Below are 18,649 nucleotides of genomic sequence, written 5' to 3' on the forward strand. Positions count from 1 at the left end.
CAGAGAGTCCCAAGCCACTTCGAACACTAACCAAGGCATTGTGGCATTAGTTTTCATGGGCTAGACTCCATTTTGTAAGATGCATGAAGTGATGTCCTGCACTGGGGTGTATGTGATATATCGAATGAGGCTGATAGATACAGCTAAATACAGTGCCTACGTAGAGAAAATCCATCAGCATTGAGCCGCTTTAGTCTGTTGCATAAACTAGGGTGACCCTATGAAAAGGAGGACAGGGCTCCTGTATCTTTAACAGTTGTATTGAGAATTGGGGAACCTGGTGAAATTTCCTCTTCATCACAACAGTTAAAGCTGCAGGTGCCCTGCCCTCCTTTAAATCTGGTCACTATAGCTCCTGCAGCTTTAACTGTTGTGATGAAGAGGAAATTTCACCAGGTGTGACATGCATACAAATGACACCTGCTAAAATTCCCTTTTCTATGCAACTGTTAAAAGTACAGGAGCCCTGTCCTCCTTTTCATAGGGTCACCCTACATAAACACACCCCTGTGGCCAGAGCTGCTGATCACCCACCACCCAAATGAGGCGGAATAAAGCCTCTGTCTCAGGTGGCAGGATGGGAAGAGCAGGGGGTTGGGGCCGGTTGCTACACTGCTGGGCTACCCTCCTGCCCTGACTACCTCAGCTGGATTGGGGTATGTAGGGTGACCATATGAAAAGGAGGACAGGGCTCCTGTATCTTTAACAGTTGCATAGAAAAGGGAATTTCAGCAGGTGTCATTTGTATATATGGAGAACCTGATGAAATTCCCTCTTCATCACCACAGTTAAAGGTGCAGGAGCTATACTAGAGTGACCAGATGCAAAAGAGGGCAGGGCACCAGGTTCCCCTATATATACAAACGACACCTGCTGAAATTTCCTTTTCAGTACAACTGTTAAAGATACAGGAGCCCTGTCCTCCTTTTCATATGGTCACCCTAGGGTATGCATTGCGCTTACAGTGTGGCATTGAGGAGGCTGCTGCAGCTGCTGTTACTGCTGCTGCTTTCACTGCCCACCAGCCACCCCTGCTCCGTCTGCCTCACAAGCCATCTATTGAGCTGCTGTTTCTGCCTGTGGCCATTTATTGTGGCTCAAGTTTTCAGGGGCTGGAGCCCACATGTCATTTTCAGTTGCTTTGAGTATTCAACTTTTGCTGAATGTTGTCCCTTACCAGAGATGAAGAAGAGGGGGGAATATCCCACTTTGCTCCTGTTCTCAAAGCCGGGCTGATGACAATGTAGAAAGCTCTATTTTTGCACCTACATGAGGTGATCGTTGTCAATTGCAAAATCCTCAAACGTATGAGAAGAACGAATTATCCAAATCAGAGAAGATTCCCACCCCCTGGGATGGGGTTATTGAGAGTTTATTTATTTTATTTTTAACATTCTTTCTAAAGTCTCTGCTACCAAAGATCTTGGGAGATTTTATCTAACAGTGTTAAATAGGCTAGTTTATCATCTTGGGTATTTCTCATGAGGACTTTTAATGAAAGCTGTTTGAGAGGCTGTTTCAAGATGTAACGTGTTTCATCCTGGAGGCAAATGACATAGTAAGGATGGGTGTTTGCATTTGTGCCGCATAACTGGCATGAAGTAGCGATCCCTTCTTTCTGCTTTTCGTTGGTTAGGGCCAAACAACACACTGTTTATTTATTATTTATTTATTTAAAACATTAAATCCCGCCCTATATCATTAAGATCTCAAAGCGGCGTACAGATAAAAGCATACAGTAATAAAACAATAAATATGCACAGTTAAAAACAAATTAAACCATGAACAAGTTAAAACAATATATAATTTAAAAGCAGTAAAAGCAATTAAAACAGTTAAAACAATGTGCCAGTGAGTTTAACCACCAAAGGCTTTGTTAAAAAGCCATGGCGTCGAAATAAAATCAGCGTTGGCGCCAATCAAGCGTCCAGGGGGAGAGGGCATTCCACAGTCGGGGTGCCACAACACTATATGCAAACATAATATGTATCTGTTAGCCTGACAGTTCTTTTTGAACAGGAAGGTGATATCTAGAGAGGGTAATCAGGAGAACAGAAATGGGGGAGCAGGAGAGTGCATGCTTAACCCTTTCTCCCCCCTCCCCATCCACTGTTTCTCCTCTCCAAATCGCTCTCCCCACCCCAACACCAGTAGCTCCCCACCTCACTCCCACACCCGATTCAAAATGTATGTTTGCCTCCAGAATGCCTCTGGTGGGGGAGGGGGGCTTTGGAGCAGGGAAATGGCAAGCAGAGAAAGAATTCCCCTTCCCCTCCCATTTCTCTGTTCTAAATTCCCCCCTTCCGAAGGGGATTCTTTCATTAACATATCCAGGGAAGCGGCAAACCTCTTCTATACTAGTACTAGCGTAAAGCCCATGTCACCGTGGGCGCCAGTAGTCCTGCTCCTTCCTGCTTTTCTGCCCCTCAGTCCCCTCACTACAGAGAGGCTCATGAATAACGTGAATGTGACTCATGCATAGTGAATTCCCCCTCTGAAATCTGCATGCGTCATGTCCCTGCTCAAGAGGCAGCTGGACAACCATCTGTCAGGGATGCTTTAGGGTGGATTCCTGCATTGAGCAGGGGGTTGGACTCGATGGCCTTGTAGGCCCCTTCCAACTCTGCTATTCTATGATTCTATGATTCTATGATCTGGAAAATGTGATTCCCCACCTCTGTCCCTTCGGGCAGACCTACACCAAGCAGGATATAACACTTTGAAAACGTTTTGAAGACGGAGTGTGTCCTGGGCCTCAACAGTTGTCACTACTGTTATAAACCGTTTTAAAGCAGTAGTGTAGATCCTGCCTTTCTGTCTCCCCACTGGCGGTGAGAGCCTAACTTCACAGATTTGCCCAGAGCCTGTCTTTGGGCCAGACTGATTGGCCGTTCAAGACTGTCAGTCATCCCGTTGGCCCTGCCTGATTGGCGCAGAGGGAAGTAATTGCTATTAAAGTTCAAGCTTTGACGTTTTTCAAACTTCCAACATTTTCTGCACGTCTACACTGCTCAAACTTCAGTTTAAAACAAAAATGAACAAAATTGGTCTAGAAGATCTCAAGCAAAAAGCATTACACTACAATATTCTTATATAAGATTTTGCCAAAGCATTCAGATCCAGGTATGTTACAATCTTTCCCAACAACAGTGAACTCAGGTGGTAAGTGCCAACTAGAATGGAGCCAAAATGAAGATAATGAGAAACAAGAGGCTGGTATGAGCATGCTTGGGGAAATTTCAAGGGTAGTGGAAGTACAAAATGTAAAATAAATAAATAAAATGCAACACCCCCCTTCTCCCAACCATCCAATGAGGACTAAGCATGCCCAGTAGCCACAGAATGTTGAGTGTCAGTCAGAAAAGAAAATGGATGATGGTGCTGCTGATGGTGAAATGCTCTGCTTGAGCCTCTAACAGCTTCTAGTATTCCGGGGGAGGGCAAGGCTAGCTGGATGGATGGCTAGAACTCTGAGCAGGCACGCTCCTGTTAGGAAGTGATGATTTACTACAACGTTTTGTTGCAGCTCCCGCTTGCCTTTATCCTGTTTGTGAACTCAGCCTCTCCTTGAGAGGAGCACCAAACCTCAAACAAGCTAGAGAGTCTGGCAGGGAAGGAAATATTCTCAGACAATAGTACAGATCCCATGTTCTTTGCTGAAAATAGTGGTGTGGTGTGTGTGTGTGAATCAAACTGACTGCACACACACACACACACACACACCTTTCACCCAAACCCTCCTGAAATTTAAAACCTGCAGTTAGTCCTCTCATGCTGCTGGTAGACTGTCTAAGGAGGGCTTTGATTAGCATTCAGCAAGCAATGCCCCATCCAACTTTCTTCTGATTGCTTTGAGAGTGCCAGGCTAAAAACACTCAGCCAACCTGTTGTCCCCCAAAAGGACAGGAGGGCCCGTGCCTGGTGCGCTAGGTCCAATAAAACACACAGGGATGGAGGATCCAACTTAATCTTTTATTTTCTCGATCTGCGCAGAAAGGGGTGCTTGGCCGTCGTTCGCAAAGCAAGCACACCCGACTCAGAGCCCATTACCCTTACATAGTCTTGGAAACTTACCAGTGTGTATGCTTCCCATAGGTTACAGATTACACATGCACCTAAGTTGTTAGGCAAACAATCTTCCTGGCATCTGTGCCAGACGCCATATTGACCATTCTATCTCGCACGTAGCAAACGAGAATAGCATAGCAGGACACATTGGCAAGTTAGGAATGTCAAACCTTCCATCCACCCACCGCCATGCACATAATCATCAGGGGCTCAGGGGGACGCCATTGCCTGTCATGTCCTTCCTTTGACTACACACCAAGCCCTTGCCCACACTGCAAGAGGTAAATGCCGGAGCCAGCCCAGCAGAGTGAGGCAGCCACCTGAGGCGGCAGATGCTGAGGGCAGGGAGCAGTGGTGAGGCGTCAAAGGGCAGAGCTGTGTGTGCCCTGCCATCAGCCCTGCGCCCCGGGCCTAAGCTTGCCTGCGTCCCTCAGGTGTGCTGCCCTACGGCCAACCTTGCAGTAAGATTCAGCTGCTAGTGTGTGAGAGAGAGGGTATCTTGTCCTTTGCTTCAGGCAATAAAATAAAATGTCTTAGGCCGGCCCTGAGCCAGCAGGATGCCTTACTGTCCCGCTTGTTTGAAGCCTGTCAGCATTTCAAGTAAGCTCTCTTTGCCGAAACAGCTATATCACCCTTCTTATCTGACCTGACAGCTTTGATTTGAAATGAGGGGAAGGGCATCGTGGTTTCTGAGGAGGTAAATGGCAGTGATGAAGCCATAATGTGTGCGAAAATGATCCCGTCACACTGCTTCAAAAGGGCTTAGCTTCCTCTTTTCCCTCATTTCTCCTGACAAGAGGAGACATCATCACACACACACACACACACACACACACACACACACACACGACAGCTCATTCCCCAGGGACTGAAGCAAATAAGACATGGCCTAGCTTGTCAGGGCCACTCCCATTTCTGTTAGCGTCATCTGCAGAATTCCTCAGGAAAATTGCATCTGCCAAGAACTCATTCTGAGGAGGACGTTGCTAATGCTGGGCGAAAGGTGCAAACTGAAGATGCTGGGGAGAAAGACAATAAAAGGCCAGCCTTTCTACCCACTTTCTTTCCAAACCCAGTTGTGTGGCAGCAGAATTGTGTGTCCCAGGAATGTCAGATTAGGCTCGTTTCTGTATGTGCAGATCACTGCATAGCCTACTGGATCTCCAATTAAGGCCGCAATCCTAGTGTCACGATTTCAAGCCCTCCCCACTGAGATGTGAGACAATAAAGACGGCTGCTGTGCAATCCACAAAGCTTTATTCAGTAAATAGACATGTCTTCACACCTGAAGGGAGTGTGACTGCTAGGAGCTATCCCCTAAGCTTAATTAGCCTAACAAAGCAAAGCAGTTGCCTGTCAACTAAATGGACAGTCCCCCCCCCCCCCGCAGTGCCCAACACACTTTTACTGAATCCCTCCTTCAGGGAGGGTCTTCAAGCTGAAATCTCTGACAAGGGGTGGCTAACCTAGCAGACCACCTCCCACCTCCTTTCAACTCTGCCAGCTTGACCCTGGAGCAGATTCTGGGAACTGTCAACTCCCTCAGTGGAGGGAGTTGACAGTGAGGTTTATTTTTTCAGCCCGGGCATTTGTCTGATAAGCTCCTGGGACGTTTCCTCCTTGACTCCTGGAGAGTCTTGGAGAATTTCCTCTCCTGCTTCTTCTCTTGGCTGGTGTACTTCTCCTTCTTCTTCAGCCTCCACATCCGATCCAGTTTCCAAAACCCAGTCCTTCACAATAGGGAGAACAGGCCTGATCCTGACAGTAAGTTGCCAAAAGAATTCATGTGATTCTCCACCTCAAATCCTGACGTTGGCTTTCCATCCCTTTCTGCAGCCCACACAACCCTCTTGTCCTTAAAAGTTCTTTATGGTCTTGCTCCATCCCTACTACATTACAGGACCTTTCTAGCCTTATTATTTATGAGACCTATTAGTTCAGCGTTCTTCATCCTGGCCCCTCCAGATGTGTTGGTCGACAGCTCTCATCATCCCCAGCCATGCTGGCTGGGGATGGTGGTGCAGTTGTAGACTATCACATCTGGAGGGTCCTGAATTGGGGGAGGCTGCTACAGACTAATTGGTTCAATTAAGAAAGCCAAGGATAATTTTCCTTGCATAGTCTTAGGCCATGGCTGGACCAGGCCTATCTATCTATCTATCTATCTATCTATAAAATGCTTAGGTATGTTTCCATAAAGGCTTCAGCTGATAAAGGTTGCTAAGCAACAGTAACAACGTGTAACATCAGCTGATACAGGTTGCTAAGCCCCTCGCCCGACTCCTCCGGGCTTTCCAAGGTAATCCTACCCCCCTTTCTGCCTCTTCACTCCCCTCCTCCACGAAGGGGGCAGCGCCACGGTCTGGAGCATGAGCGAGGTGTGGCCGGGTGGGAGGCCGCTCGCCTGCTGCGAGCCAAGGCCCCGGGCTAAATTCATGCGAGTTGGGCGGGCGGCCCAAGGCTGACAGGAACCCTGGGGAGAGGGTCCGGATCATGAGCGAGGCACGGCCAGTGCCCTTGGTGGCTGGGTGGGAGGCCACTCACCTGCTGCGAGCCCAGGCTCCGGCCTAATCTCATGCGAGCTGGGTGGGCGGCCCAAGGCTGACAGGAACCCCCGGGAGAGGGGGACACCTGTTCCCCCTCCCCCCAACCTCCCTGCCCCCTAGGTCTGCCAGACAGCGCTGTATCAGCGGCCTCCAAGCAGCTCACGCCCCCGCAATGATATTTAATTAATAAACTTTAAGATATGCTACAACAGCGTATGTTATGCCGGGTACAGCTAGTATCCCAGGATTGTCTCGGGACATCCCTGTGCATGCAAATGACACACAGGGGATCCCGGGAGCAGGCAGGGACGACCCCTCCATTTGCCTGGGATAATCCTTAGGTCTAGCTAAGACCTTACTCTCTGGGATGAACCACTGGAGATGCAGTTGCTTGCTTTGTGCTCTCAGCGCGACTTCAGACCAGATCTACACCAAGCAGGATATGACGCTTTGAAAATGGTTTGAAAACTGTATATTGAGTGTGTTCTGGGCCCCAACAGTTGTCACTACTGTTATAAACCATTTTAAACCAGTAGTGTAGATCCTGCCTCAATCTCATCGCCTGCATTTTTTGTCTTTCACAGATAACGTGTACAGAGAATGCTTTGTGAACGGAAGCTGGGCAGCCCGTGTGAATTACTCCCAGTGTCAGGAAATCCTCAGTGAGGAGGTATGAAGTGACGTACATGTCAGGCACGAATGTGTTTCTTTATGTGTGGGTTTGGTAGTAACCACATGATTATCGGAGCAAACTAAGCATATGGAGCATGGTCTGTGGTATTCCCTCTATAAAGGACTTGCACAGCAAATTGGAAGCACTTCATGGCTTTCACGGATTCTTTCAAATGACTCTTGAGAATATTTTTATTGTTAGACATCTCATCCATGAAATTTGTTTTAGCTTTACGCTTAACTGATGCAGCAGTTAGAATAGTGATTCTAATTTTATGGATCTAGCGACTGATTTTTAAATATATATATATATATATAACCTGCCTTTGGACCTCAGTCTTCAGGCTTGCACAGGAGACCTTCCTGATGGATTATGCCCCATAAGAAAGAATCTGTCAACCAGTGTGCTGCCCTTAATGCAAGGGCGGGTGACTTCCTTCAGCCGGGGAGCCAGATTCAATTTGGATAAGTTCTTGGGGGCTGCGTTCCAGTGCTGGGGGTGGGGGGGCAAAGGCAAAAGGGGTGGGGGTGGGGGCAAAATTACAAAAATGTGCCACCATCTCTTAACATAAAGATCTTAAAACCAGTAGACAAGCAGGCTTCCATCATTGCAGGCTTTTAAGAAGGCCTCGAAAACATTGTTTTATCAGGCCTTCTCCGATATGATCGCTGTTGCTACAATTGTTGTTGGTTTTTGTTATTGTTTTTATGGCTGTTTTTGTTGTTGGATTTTATTGCATTTATGTTTTGATCGCTTTTAGTATCTGAATGGTTATGGGTTTCATTGTTGTAAGCCGCCTTGTGAGAGCTTCTGCCCTGAAAGGTGGCCTAGAAAAAAATCAAATAAAATAAGAGGCGTTTCAACCTTTTGGAAAGGAGAAAAAGCTGCACAAAAGGCAGGAAGCTTTTATTTATTTATTTATTTATTTATTACATTTTTATACCGCCCAAAAGCCGAAGCTCTCTGGGCGGTTCACAAAAATTAAAACCATAATAAAACAACCAACAGGTTAAAAGCACAATTACAAAATACAGTATAAAAAGCACAACCAGGATAAAACCACGCAGCAAAATTGATATAAGATTAAAATACAGAGTTAGAACAGTAAAATTTAAATTTAAGTTAAAATTAAGTGTTAAAATACTGAGAGAATAAGAAGGTCTTCAGCTGGCGACAAAAGGAGTACAGTGTAGGCGCCAGGCGGACCTCTGTGGGGAGCTCATTCCACAGCCGGGGTGCCACAGCGGAGAAAGCCCTCCTCCTAGTAGCCACCTGCCTCACTTCCTTTGGCAGGGGCTCACGGGGAAGGGCCCCTGTAGATGACCTTAAGGTCCCAGCAGGTACATATGGGAGGAGGCATTCCTTCAAATAACCTAAACAATCAGTGGGTGAAGGAAAGAGCATGTGGCACCTGAGGAAGCCCACAGGGCCGGATTGGGACCCCCAGAGGGCTGGATTTGTCATGCGGGCCTGAGATTCCTCAGCCTTGCCTTAAAAGAACCCAAAACCTGCCACCTTGCCATGTCTCACTGTAGGGGTGTCTCTGACTTCTTGGGGGGTCACATTCTAAATCAAGCCTCTTCTGCGTTGGGCCTTTCCTCTCACACCTGGCCCAGGGAATTTGCCATGATTTGAGTGTCAGCACCAAAACAGCTGCCAGGGGCTGGTGCAAACGTTTCCTGGCTTTGCAGCTCGTGTGTGTGTGTGTGTGTACATGCATGGTGGAGGGGGCGGGAAGGAGGCATGAGAGGCGTTTTCGTTGTGTAGCCATTATCTGGAAAATCCCAGAAGGCTGTCACTTAATTAGAATTTAGCAAAGGTTCCTGGAAACATGATATATCCGCAGCGGCAATTAAATTTGGTTGTCCCCAGGGGCTTGGGTAGAAGTCACAAGAGAGGATGGCTGACTAATTAAATTAGCCAGCTGCCCTGCCGTGAGGTTTGCATCCACTCTGTGAATTAGCAATTAATGGGGAGAGAAATAGCTGCCCCTTTGCAAGAGCACTGCAGCATCTGAAATAGCACAGGGCTGCAAATTGTTCTTCCCCACGTAGCCTTCCCTTCCACATCCCTGAGGATGCCTTCCTTTACACGGTCCTTTTTCAAGAACGATCAAGTATCTTCATGCAGCTGGTCTGTGCGGCTGAAGAGTCTGCTGCCGGCCAGTTTTCCCTTCCTGCCTTGCCGTTCCGTTCCTCTTCTACCAGTTCCAAATGGCGCTTTTCGCGAAACGGTGCGCTCTTTCATTGGTATGATCACGTACGGTTAATCTGGAGCCCTCTGCCAATCAGTTTCACTGGAGTCTGAGATTATCTAATAAAATTGGCAGAGCCTTTAGGAGTGACAAGAGGAAGCACTTCTTTTTGCAACGTGCGCGTAATTTATGGGATTCATGATCGCTAGTTTAGCAGGCAAGTAGTGATCTGGGGGCAGGCGCTTGTGCTGCTCCTGATAAAAGATTGCCTGTAAAAGCCCTTTAGAGAAGACGAGATAAAAGAGGGGACATGATAGCATTTTCCTAATGGCTAACATAATGCTGTGAGAGGGAAAGTTTACCAGGACTGTTAGAGGGAAACGAAGCAATGATGAGCTCAGGGCTGCAGCAAAGAAGTTTTCACTTTGATATTGGAGAAGGGCTTCCACGTGGTAGGGAGAGTTGATTAGTGGAACAAAGCCATCCACGCACATGGTGGCATTTTTGTCTCTGGGCCATTGGACAGTGCTGAAAATCTTGAGGGGCCTGGGCCACAAACATGGCTTTTCAAACACTTGCAGTGGGGTGGGCAAAGTTGAGCCCTGTGAGAAAGCAAGTGCACACAACCTCTTCATCCTGAATTTTCAGCCCTTCCTCTCAGGCTCAGAGCCACCAACCGGAATCGTAGTGTTTGCTGTTAGGGTCCAAGTAGAACCCACCAGCCCTGATGAGTGTCCTGGGCACCCACGATAAGTGACTATACCTGAGAGCCACCATTCAAATACCCCCAAGTGTCCAGGAGTAACACTGTGGGTTGGATCCAGATTAAGTCATTCTTAGAATATGCCCATTGAAATCCATGACACTTAAGTTAGTCATGTCTTAAGTTACTCAATATTTTGAGTAGATCCATTAAAATTGATGGGACCTAGGTTGGTCAAGACCAGCCTTCTCCATTCTGATGCCCTCCAGATTTATTTATTTTTACTACAATTCCCAGCATTCCTGACCATTGCTCAGGGTAGCTGGGATGATGGGAATTTGTCCAAAACATCTGGAGGGCACCAGGTTAGAGAATGCTTGTCAAAACTAACTTAAGTCCCATTTATTTCAGTGGGTCTTCTCTAAGAATGACTACATTGTGATCCAATCCTATGTTTGGTGTAGTGCAGCATTCTGAGAAATTAAAATGCAGGCTTCCAGACAACCGTGGAGCACCACTGTTGCCGCCACTGTTGCTGCCACCACCAGGTAGGCTCAAGTGGGCCCATCAACCTAGGAGGAAGCTCACCAGAGGGTACTTTGCCCTGGGCCCCCTCAGAGCTGAAGCCGGTTTTTCTTCTTCTCCCCTCCTCTCCTCCACCCGACTAAGCACTCAAAGCTCTTGAGAGACGGCTCATACTGCTATGATTCTATGAGATAATATTTATTTATTTATTTAAGGATTTTTATGCCGCCATTCAGCCAAAAAAGGCTCTCATGATGGCTTACAAAAGTATTTCTTGACAGTCCCTGCCCACAGGCTTACAATCTAAAAGACATGACACAAAAGGAAAGGGGATTGGGAGGGAGGAGGAGGGGAAAAGGAAATAGAAAAGGACTGGTAGCTTTTGGATTGCTCTGTGCCCTGGAAGTTGACTCTGCTGTCTTTGGACCCCTCTAAGGTTGGAGTGGCTTTTACCACCCTTTGGATAGCTAACTAGCTAATACAACCCTGATTCTGCCAGGCCCTGCCCTTGATCTGTCCGTTTCTGTCCTGCCTCCATCACTGATGCCAGATTCCTCACTCTCTCTACGCCAAGGCTACAGGTTCTGTCTTGGCTCCCAGCCTGGGGCCCAGCAGTTGTGCAACAGAAATAGCCACCCTACCCACTCCCACCCATCGTTTGGAACCAAGACCCCTTCTCCCCATTCCTTGGCTTCATGGCTGCCTTCTCTCGTATCTTTCCCCCTGCAGAAGAGGAGCAAGCTGCACTATCATGTTGCCGTGGTCATCAACTACCTTGGGCACTGCATCTCCCTGGGGGCCTTGCTGGCTGCTTTTGTCCTCTTCATGCGCCTGAGGTGAGCAAGGCTAAAAAGGATAATCTAAAGCAGATATTGGCTAATCATGAGGGGAGGATTCTGGTTGTTGGACATGACAATCTCTTGGCCTCTCGCCTTCTCTGTTACACTGAGAGGTCCCTTTTCTCCTTCAGGAGCATCCGCTGCCTACGAAACATTATCCACTGGAACTTGATCACGGCCTTCATTTTGCGGAATGCCACGTGGTTTGTGGTACAGCTCACCATGAATCCGGAAGTGCATGAAAGCAATGTGGTAGGTTCGCCTGAAACTGGCCCAGCCTGCTTGATGGTTTTGCTGCCGCAATTTGGCTTGTATGCCTGCCGGATCTTGGAAGAACCACAAGAGGGAGGTTGGCCTCCTCCCCTGAACTTTGAGCTCCCTGCTCCTTGAGCTGTTACGAAAGTCAAGCCTAAAACGCCAGCATCAATCTATAGTGTAAAGCAGAAAGGGATTTGGAGGCGGTGATGGTGGTGATGACTGTGCAGACCATGGGGCTGTAGTTCAGTGGCAGAGCGTATCTTTCACATGCAAAATGTTCCAGTTTTAACCCCGGGTAGGGTTGGGGAAAATCTCTTCTTGTAGCCCTGGAGAGCAATGGGCAATTAGTGCAGAGGCAACGCTGAGTTAATTCAGTATAACACACCTGCCTATGTTCTTCTTATGATTGGCTGAATTACTATGATGCCACAGAGGGTTGGGGCAGGCAGATGGGTCTCTGACTGTCGCTGTTCAGCTCCTATAAGCTGCAGAGATAAGGAAGGCTGAAGTTCCAATATTTACTTAAAATCTTTAGCTGTAGCACTTTAATATCTGCAGTCATCCCAACTACGTATATTCTTAAGTGCATGTTAACAGGGAAATACACCAAGATATTAGTAGCATGAGCCTATGAGCATCATCACATGGTGGGGGGGGGGGAATCGCATTTTCTTACTGTCACTTCTCCACACTTCCTCATTCTTCCTAGAGGGGAAAAAGGAAGTAAACAAAGACCACATGGCCCATTCAGAGGCTGTTTTTATTTAGCAGCTTTTCCTGCCCACAGCAGGAGATTGTGGCACATTTCATGTTGTGGTATTTTTAAAAAGCCAGATTAAAAGAAATTTTGCACCAGAAAAACAAGCAGAAGTAGCAGGAGACACGCGGGAGACAGACATCATCGTCTAAAGGACATGCGCACATCCGTAATTGGGCAGTAGCGAGCGTGTGATAAAAACTCTTGTCAGATGAACCTCTATATCCTTTTTTTCTTTTTGGAGGTTTGACAGGCTTATGGGGTGTTTTATTGCTGGACCCCACTGCCGGCCCTACCATTGGGCAGAGTGAGGCAACCACTTCTGGCTATTCCCCTCTTTTGGGAGACAGAGCAACATATGCTACACAATCTGTTCTGTATCTAAACTGTCCCTCTGCCTCAGGTGTAGTGGAGGACGCTATGCCAGTCCCCAGTGTTAAAAGCAAATTCAGCTGTTGGCTTCTATATGTGGAAGGAGGAGGGGCAACATCTTCTCATTTGCCTCAGGCAGCAATACGTCTTGGGACGCAGGTGGGTTTGGGGATTCCATCCGACCTTCTCCTTCTTTGTTCTGTCCACACTCCTACCCCTACACCTGAGCCAGCATTTTCTCTATTTTATGTGTTTCTGCTCATTTCTGAACCAATAGAAAGAGAGGTAGGCTCTAGTGTTGAAGAGTGGAAAAGTTTTTAATCTCTTTACATGAATGTCTGTACTGTTTAAAAATATTATTGTAAAAACTGTTTGAAAAAGGAGCTTGCCTACATGGGCAAGGAGCATTTGGAAATTTAGTACCTTAGTTTTTGCATTTGTTTCACGTGAGAAAAGTTAGTAAGCATGAAGTTAAAGTAGTTAATTCACATTTATATATTGCAGAGTCCTAGGTTGTAAATGAAAGCTAGAAATAATCTATTGGATAATATATAATACAATGGTATCTAGTCAGAAGTTGGTTACTACCAAGTACAAAGAAGATAAGGTGTTGTCCTATTTCTTGTTCTATTTCTTTTTCTTTAGCGTTTTTTCTCATGTAGTTCAGTGTAATTAATGTATTTATTGTTCTGTAATTTTACTTCATCTGTTTGTAGCTCCTGAAGAAGGATCACCAGATCCGAAACGTCGAGCTCCTTTTTCAAACAGTTTTAACAATAATATTTTTAAACGGTACAGACATTCATGTAAAGAGATTAAAAACTTTTCCACTCCTCAACACTAGAGTCTACCTCTCTTTCTATAGGTTCTACATAGTGTTTTCCCCTCATCATTTTGACGTCTGCTCATTTCTGCTCACAGCATTCCTTGGGCTTCATGCCTCCCCTGCTCCACATAGGCTTCTGCACATGAACCTGTTACTTTTGCCCAGATACAGTCTTTGCTACTCTTTCCTGCGGGGCACAGCATTCCCCCGTAATGAATTCTCCCATCCTCCCTAGGTCACTCTCTCCCAGCCACTGCATCCCACCCCCCATTTTCTAGGGATTAATCATGTTGCACGGCTCCTTCACAAAAAGTTGCACAGTTCCTACTGTAAATGAAGCTGTATTTTAGGCTTTAAAATTCTCGGCATGTCTCTGAGGGTAGGCAGTGGGTCAGGTAATAGGAATGCCCATGAAACTGTCAAACGTTTATAGGGGGGTTTATAAAGTTATACTGTCAATGTTTCATAGTGCCTGGTCTCAAAGCTAAAAAAAAAACCCAAAAACCAGGGGGGTGGGAAGGTCAAAAACTTTACTGCTCTGCTCTGGAAATTCTAATCTAGGCATCTCTTTTTTAGGCTTTTTTGGCAAAGAAGCAAGGGAATGTTCAGGATTAGCCAATTTCCTTAAGATGCAAAGAAACTGTGGTGTCAGAAGGAGCTCTAGCGACTTAGGGTGCAATCCTATGCATGTTTAGACAGGAAAAGAAGTCCTACAACGCCTGGGATTGGTAGGACTTTTTTCCTCTCTAAACATGCATCAGATGATGCCATTAAGATGCGCTATCTGGCAGTTTGCTGTGTTTGGATTTAATGCAGACAGATTAAAGGTCTGGAGCCTCCATCTTACTTTTCTGGATATTCAAAGGCTGGCAGGTACAGGAAAGGCCTGCAGAAGTCGCTCAGCAGCCTTGCCCATAGAAAGTGGGGGCATGCTTCGTGGTGGATAGAGTTTGGCTGTCCGGCTGGGTGTTTCTTAATCCGCCATGCCTATTCTTCACTTTGTAGCCCTGGTGTCGCCTTGTCACTGCAGCCTACAACTACTTTCACGTCACCAATTTCTTCTGGATGTTTGGCGAGGGCTGCTACCTTCATACGGCCATTGTCCTCACCTATTCTACCGACAAGCTGCGGAAATGGATGTTCATCTGCATCGGCTGGGGTGAGTGGCCTGCGGAGACATGGGGGGTGGGGGAGGCATAGCTTCTCCTAGGGTGACCATATGGAAGGGAGGACAGGGTATCTTTAACAGCTGCATAGAAAAGGGAATTTCAGCAGGTGTCATTTGTATATATGGAGAACCTGGTGAAATTTCCCTCTTCATCACAACAGTTAAAGCTGCAGGAGCTATACTAGAGTGACCAGATACAAAAGAGGGCAGGGCTCTTGCAGCTTTAACTGTTGTGATATAGAGGGAATTTCACCAGGTGCTGCATGCATATAAATGACACCTCTTGAAATTCCCTTTTCTGTGCATCTTTAAAGATACAGGAGCCCTATCCTCCTTTCCATATGGTCACCTTAACCTCTCCCTGGAGAGAACTCCCTTTTCTCATCTTATGGGCATATAGAAAGAAACTGCTGTCCTCAGAGCACACTCCCAATGAAATGTCCTGGGCAGTAAGGTCGGACAGAGAATAGACAGGCAAGGCCCATTATTGCCTAAGCTATGTGCAGCTACGAAGTGGAGAAGCAAACACACTTTGTGCATGCTTGGCGAACTCATCACTTTTATTGTTCCTTCACAAATCTCTGGGCCCAGTTCGGTACTATAAAGACATACTAGATTAAACTCAGCTTCTGCACATGTTCAAAAGCATTATTTGTTTCGTGTACATACTCAGCCTTCTGTACCTGTTTAAAAGCACTCTTTCTTTCATGTACATATTTCCATCGCTAAGTCCAAGAACTGAAAGCAGTTTCTGGGCCTAAGCCATTGTAAACGCTTGCTGAAAGTAAATCCAACAGCTTTTATGCATGCTCAGAAGCACTGTCTTCTGATCTGATATTGGAAACAGGATCTGGGATGCAACTGTAGTGATCCCAGGACCACAAATTAGCCCCTGCATTCTGCTTATGCTCATAGGTGTTCTTATTTTTACGATCAAGTCCTACGTTCCAAGACTGAGCACTCACACTAAAAGCAGGTTTTAAGCTCAGGAAATAGCACAGTGGTATTATTGCGTGGCATGTGTGGATGAGGCCAAAATCTAGAAGCTGAGCTGAGTCCTAAGGTCCTTTTCCCTTCCTCTCTCCGCCTCCCCCCTCCACCACCCTACTGAGTCATTTATCAGTGGAGCCGCTGAAATCTGTTTTTGCTTCCATTCACAGGCATCCCTTTCCCCATCATCATTGCTTGGGCCATTGGGAAACTCTACTATGACAACGAGAAGTAAGTCGGTCCCAGCCTCACCCCCATCTCCCTTCTGCTGCTATGGTAATGGCTTCCAGAGCAGGCTTGTGCTGTCTTGGAGTGGGCGCGACGGAGGGACCTGGAGGTGGAAGGAGGGGTGCTTTGCTGGCTTCCAAGAAACGTTAATCGCTTGGCAAATGCCGCCAGGAGCAGAGCGGGATGCTTTTGGCAGACTAGGTAGGAAGTGAGAACAGTCCTGTTCACGGGCGCTTCCGTGCCCACTGGAACCAGTCCACCACACCACCCCCCACTCCCTCGCTACTGGTAAACCTGCCAAGCGACAACCCACCTGCGCAAAAATGGGGACATTTAAATCAGGGGATTGCCTGCAAACTACGAGAAGGGAAAAGGGGCTGTTCCTTTTCTTTGCAGAGGACACCTGATGCATTTATTTATTTATGTATTGTATTTCTATACTGCCCAATAGCCGAAGCTCTCTGGGCGGTTGAATACGCTGCAGTCGGGATGGCCTCTGCTTTCCCTAATGGGGCAAATAGAAGCTTCGGGGGACAATTTAGACCAGGGAAATTGCACAGGGAAAAGGGTTCATTCTGCCCTGACCGCCCCACCCCCACCCCCCAGCACTGGGGTCCAGGGAAGACAGACCCAGCCATGGCACTCCAGGCTCTGCATCTAATTTGGCCCTCAGTAGCAGGGGGAGCAGGAGCACGCAGAGCTCAAGGCCTACCATACTCCTTGTCCCCTTTTGTGGCAAGCAGAAGTAGAGTAGATTGTGAAAATTCAGAAAATCTGGACAAACCTGCACAGTTTATTTACATAGAATACACTTTTTTTTAAAAAAAAAAATACACACCTCTGGCCATTGCTAATGGCATAACGCAGAGGAAGGCCCCATCCGGCTAAAGGAGGCTGGAGTTTAATGAGAGGGGCCTGAGGTGTTTCCCCCTGGGGCCCTGGATCTTGCTTTCCCAGGGACTTGCTAATGGAGGACTTAACAGCCCCCTGACAACTCCATTTCATAGTCCTTAATCACGCAGGCAAACGGGATTGATTTCGGCCAGCCGCCATTTGCCGCCATTGTCAGCTGTGGCTTTTCACTTCCATCCTAAGCCCCGGCTGCAGCTCCAGCTGAAACCGGACCACGCTTGAGTCTGGGGTTTACAGGCTGCTTAAAAGGGGCGCCTCATTTGGGTTGAAAGGTTCTCTTTACCCTGGGAAAAGGCAGAGCCCTTTTCATGCTTTCCACAGCCTCTGTGGGCCTAGCGGTGGTGCTGAGGGATGCTGGGAACCCAGAGGCTGAGGGCCAAACTGGATGACACTAGGAAAATGTCATTCGTATTTCACACAACTTTTTTTTTTAATAGCAGACATGGAACCTGATCAGGGCTGTGGTGCATGGGAGGAGGGCAATTTAATTTTCCCCTCTTCTCCCACATGGCAGTTCCAAGGCAAAAACCCCTCCCTTAAAGCTGAGAGGGAAGCTGCCATTGGTGCTAATGGCAGTTTCCTTCCTGGGGAGAACAGCAACGTTGCATGGGGAGTTTTTCTTTGGGTCCATGACACAGGAGGATGGGTTAAAACCACCCCTTCCTGCGTACCATGGTCCCTATTCCCCCCTGCCCCGCTGTTAGTTCTCTTCTTTAACAAGTCACGTGAAACCAGTTTGTGCGTTTCTTGCCCAGTTTAGCCCTTAATTTCCAATACCAGAACAGCTGAGGCTCAAGGCCTGCCAACATGTCATGTCTTCTGACCTAGAAACTCTTTTTTCTTGCCTTATATATCTTGGGAGGGACTACCTACAGGTGAGGATATGGCCATAGGCGTGTGCAAGGGATGTGCTAGGTGTACCCAGGCGCACCCTAACGTCTCAAGCAATACGTGCTGAATTGAGCTGGGCAATCCTCCGGCTGCCCTCTGGCTGCACTGCTGCCATCGTCCCCAAGGGTGTGCCATTGTGCCCAGTTGCAAGAGTGAAGAGGAATCGCTCTGCCGGGAGCCACTCTTCAAAGAGGCCAGGAGGAGGGCCCCCGAAGGCTAATATCGCCTCATAAGCCCCTCCTCCAGCCAGTGTCACCACAAAGCCCCACCAATGCTAGGGCTTGAGGAGAGTCCCCTCTTTCCCCCTCCTCACCTGAAACAGCCCTCAGGCGAGCCAAATGTGAAGTATCACTGTTTACAGTGTTTAATAAATGAATGAATAAAAATAATGTCCTTTATGATTGAGTATTCAGTAAATGTTCACCTTTAAAAATAAACCCATAAAATTCCCTGGGTCCACACCTTAATGAAATGTGCTGCGCACGTCTCTGGGTATGGCACTCTGCGCATGACCAGATGTTGTTACTGTTATACTTATAAAATTAGAAATGGATTTGGGGCTTGAGCTTTGGCTCAGCTTCAGCTGTGGGTCGTTTTTGCTTTTTTTGTTCTTAAAATTACAGATGCTGGTTTGGAAAACGTGCAGGAATTTTCACTGACTACATCTACCAAGGTCCCATGATACTGGTTCTGTTGGTA

The 18,649-nt window shown here is 47.2% G+C and overlaps 1 protein-coding gene across 1 annotated transcript in view; it reads left to right on the top strand.

Moving 5' to 3' along the window:
• Positions 1–18,649, top strand: part of LOC134406641 (corticotropin-releasing factor receptor 1) — a 75,609-nt gene that overhangs the window by 45,534 nt on the left and 11,426 nt on the right. The window contains exons 4-9 of the mRNA XM_063138159.1: positions 7,199–7,284; positions 11,439–11,545; positions 11,680–11,800; positions 14,767–14,920; positions 16,090–16,150; positions 18,574–18,646. Coding sequence (XP_062994229.1) covers positions 7,199–7,284; positions 11,439–11,545; positions 11,680–11,800; positions 14,767–14,920; positions 16,090–16,150; positions 18,574–18,646 — 602 coding nt within the window. The remainder of the gene's footprint in view (positions 1–7,198; positions 7,285–11,438; positions 11,546–11,679; positions 11,801–14,766; positions 14,921–16,089; positions 16,151–18,573; positions 18,647–18,649) is intronic.

This window comes from Elgaria multicarinata, chromosome 11 (genome assembly GCF_023053635.1).
Source record: "Elgaria multicarinata webbii isolate HBS135686 ecotype San Diego chromosome 11, rElgMul1.1.pri, whole genome shotgun sequence".
Classification (NCBI taxonomy): domain Eukaryota; kingdom Metazoa; phylum Chordata; class Lepidosauria; order Squamata; family Anguidae; genus Elgaria; species Elgaria multicarinata.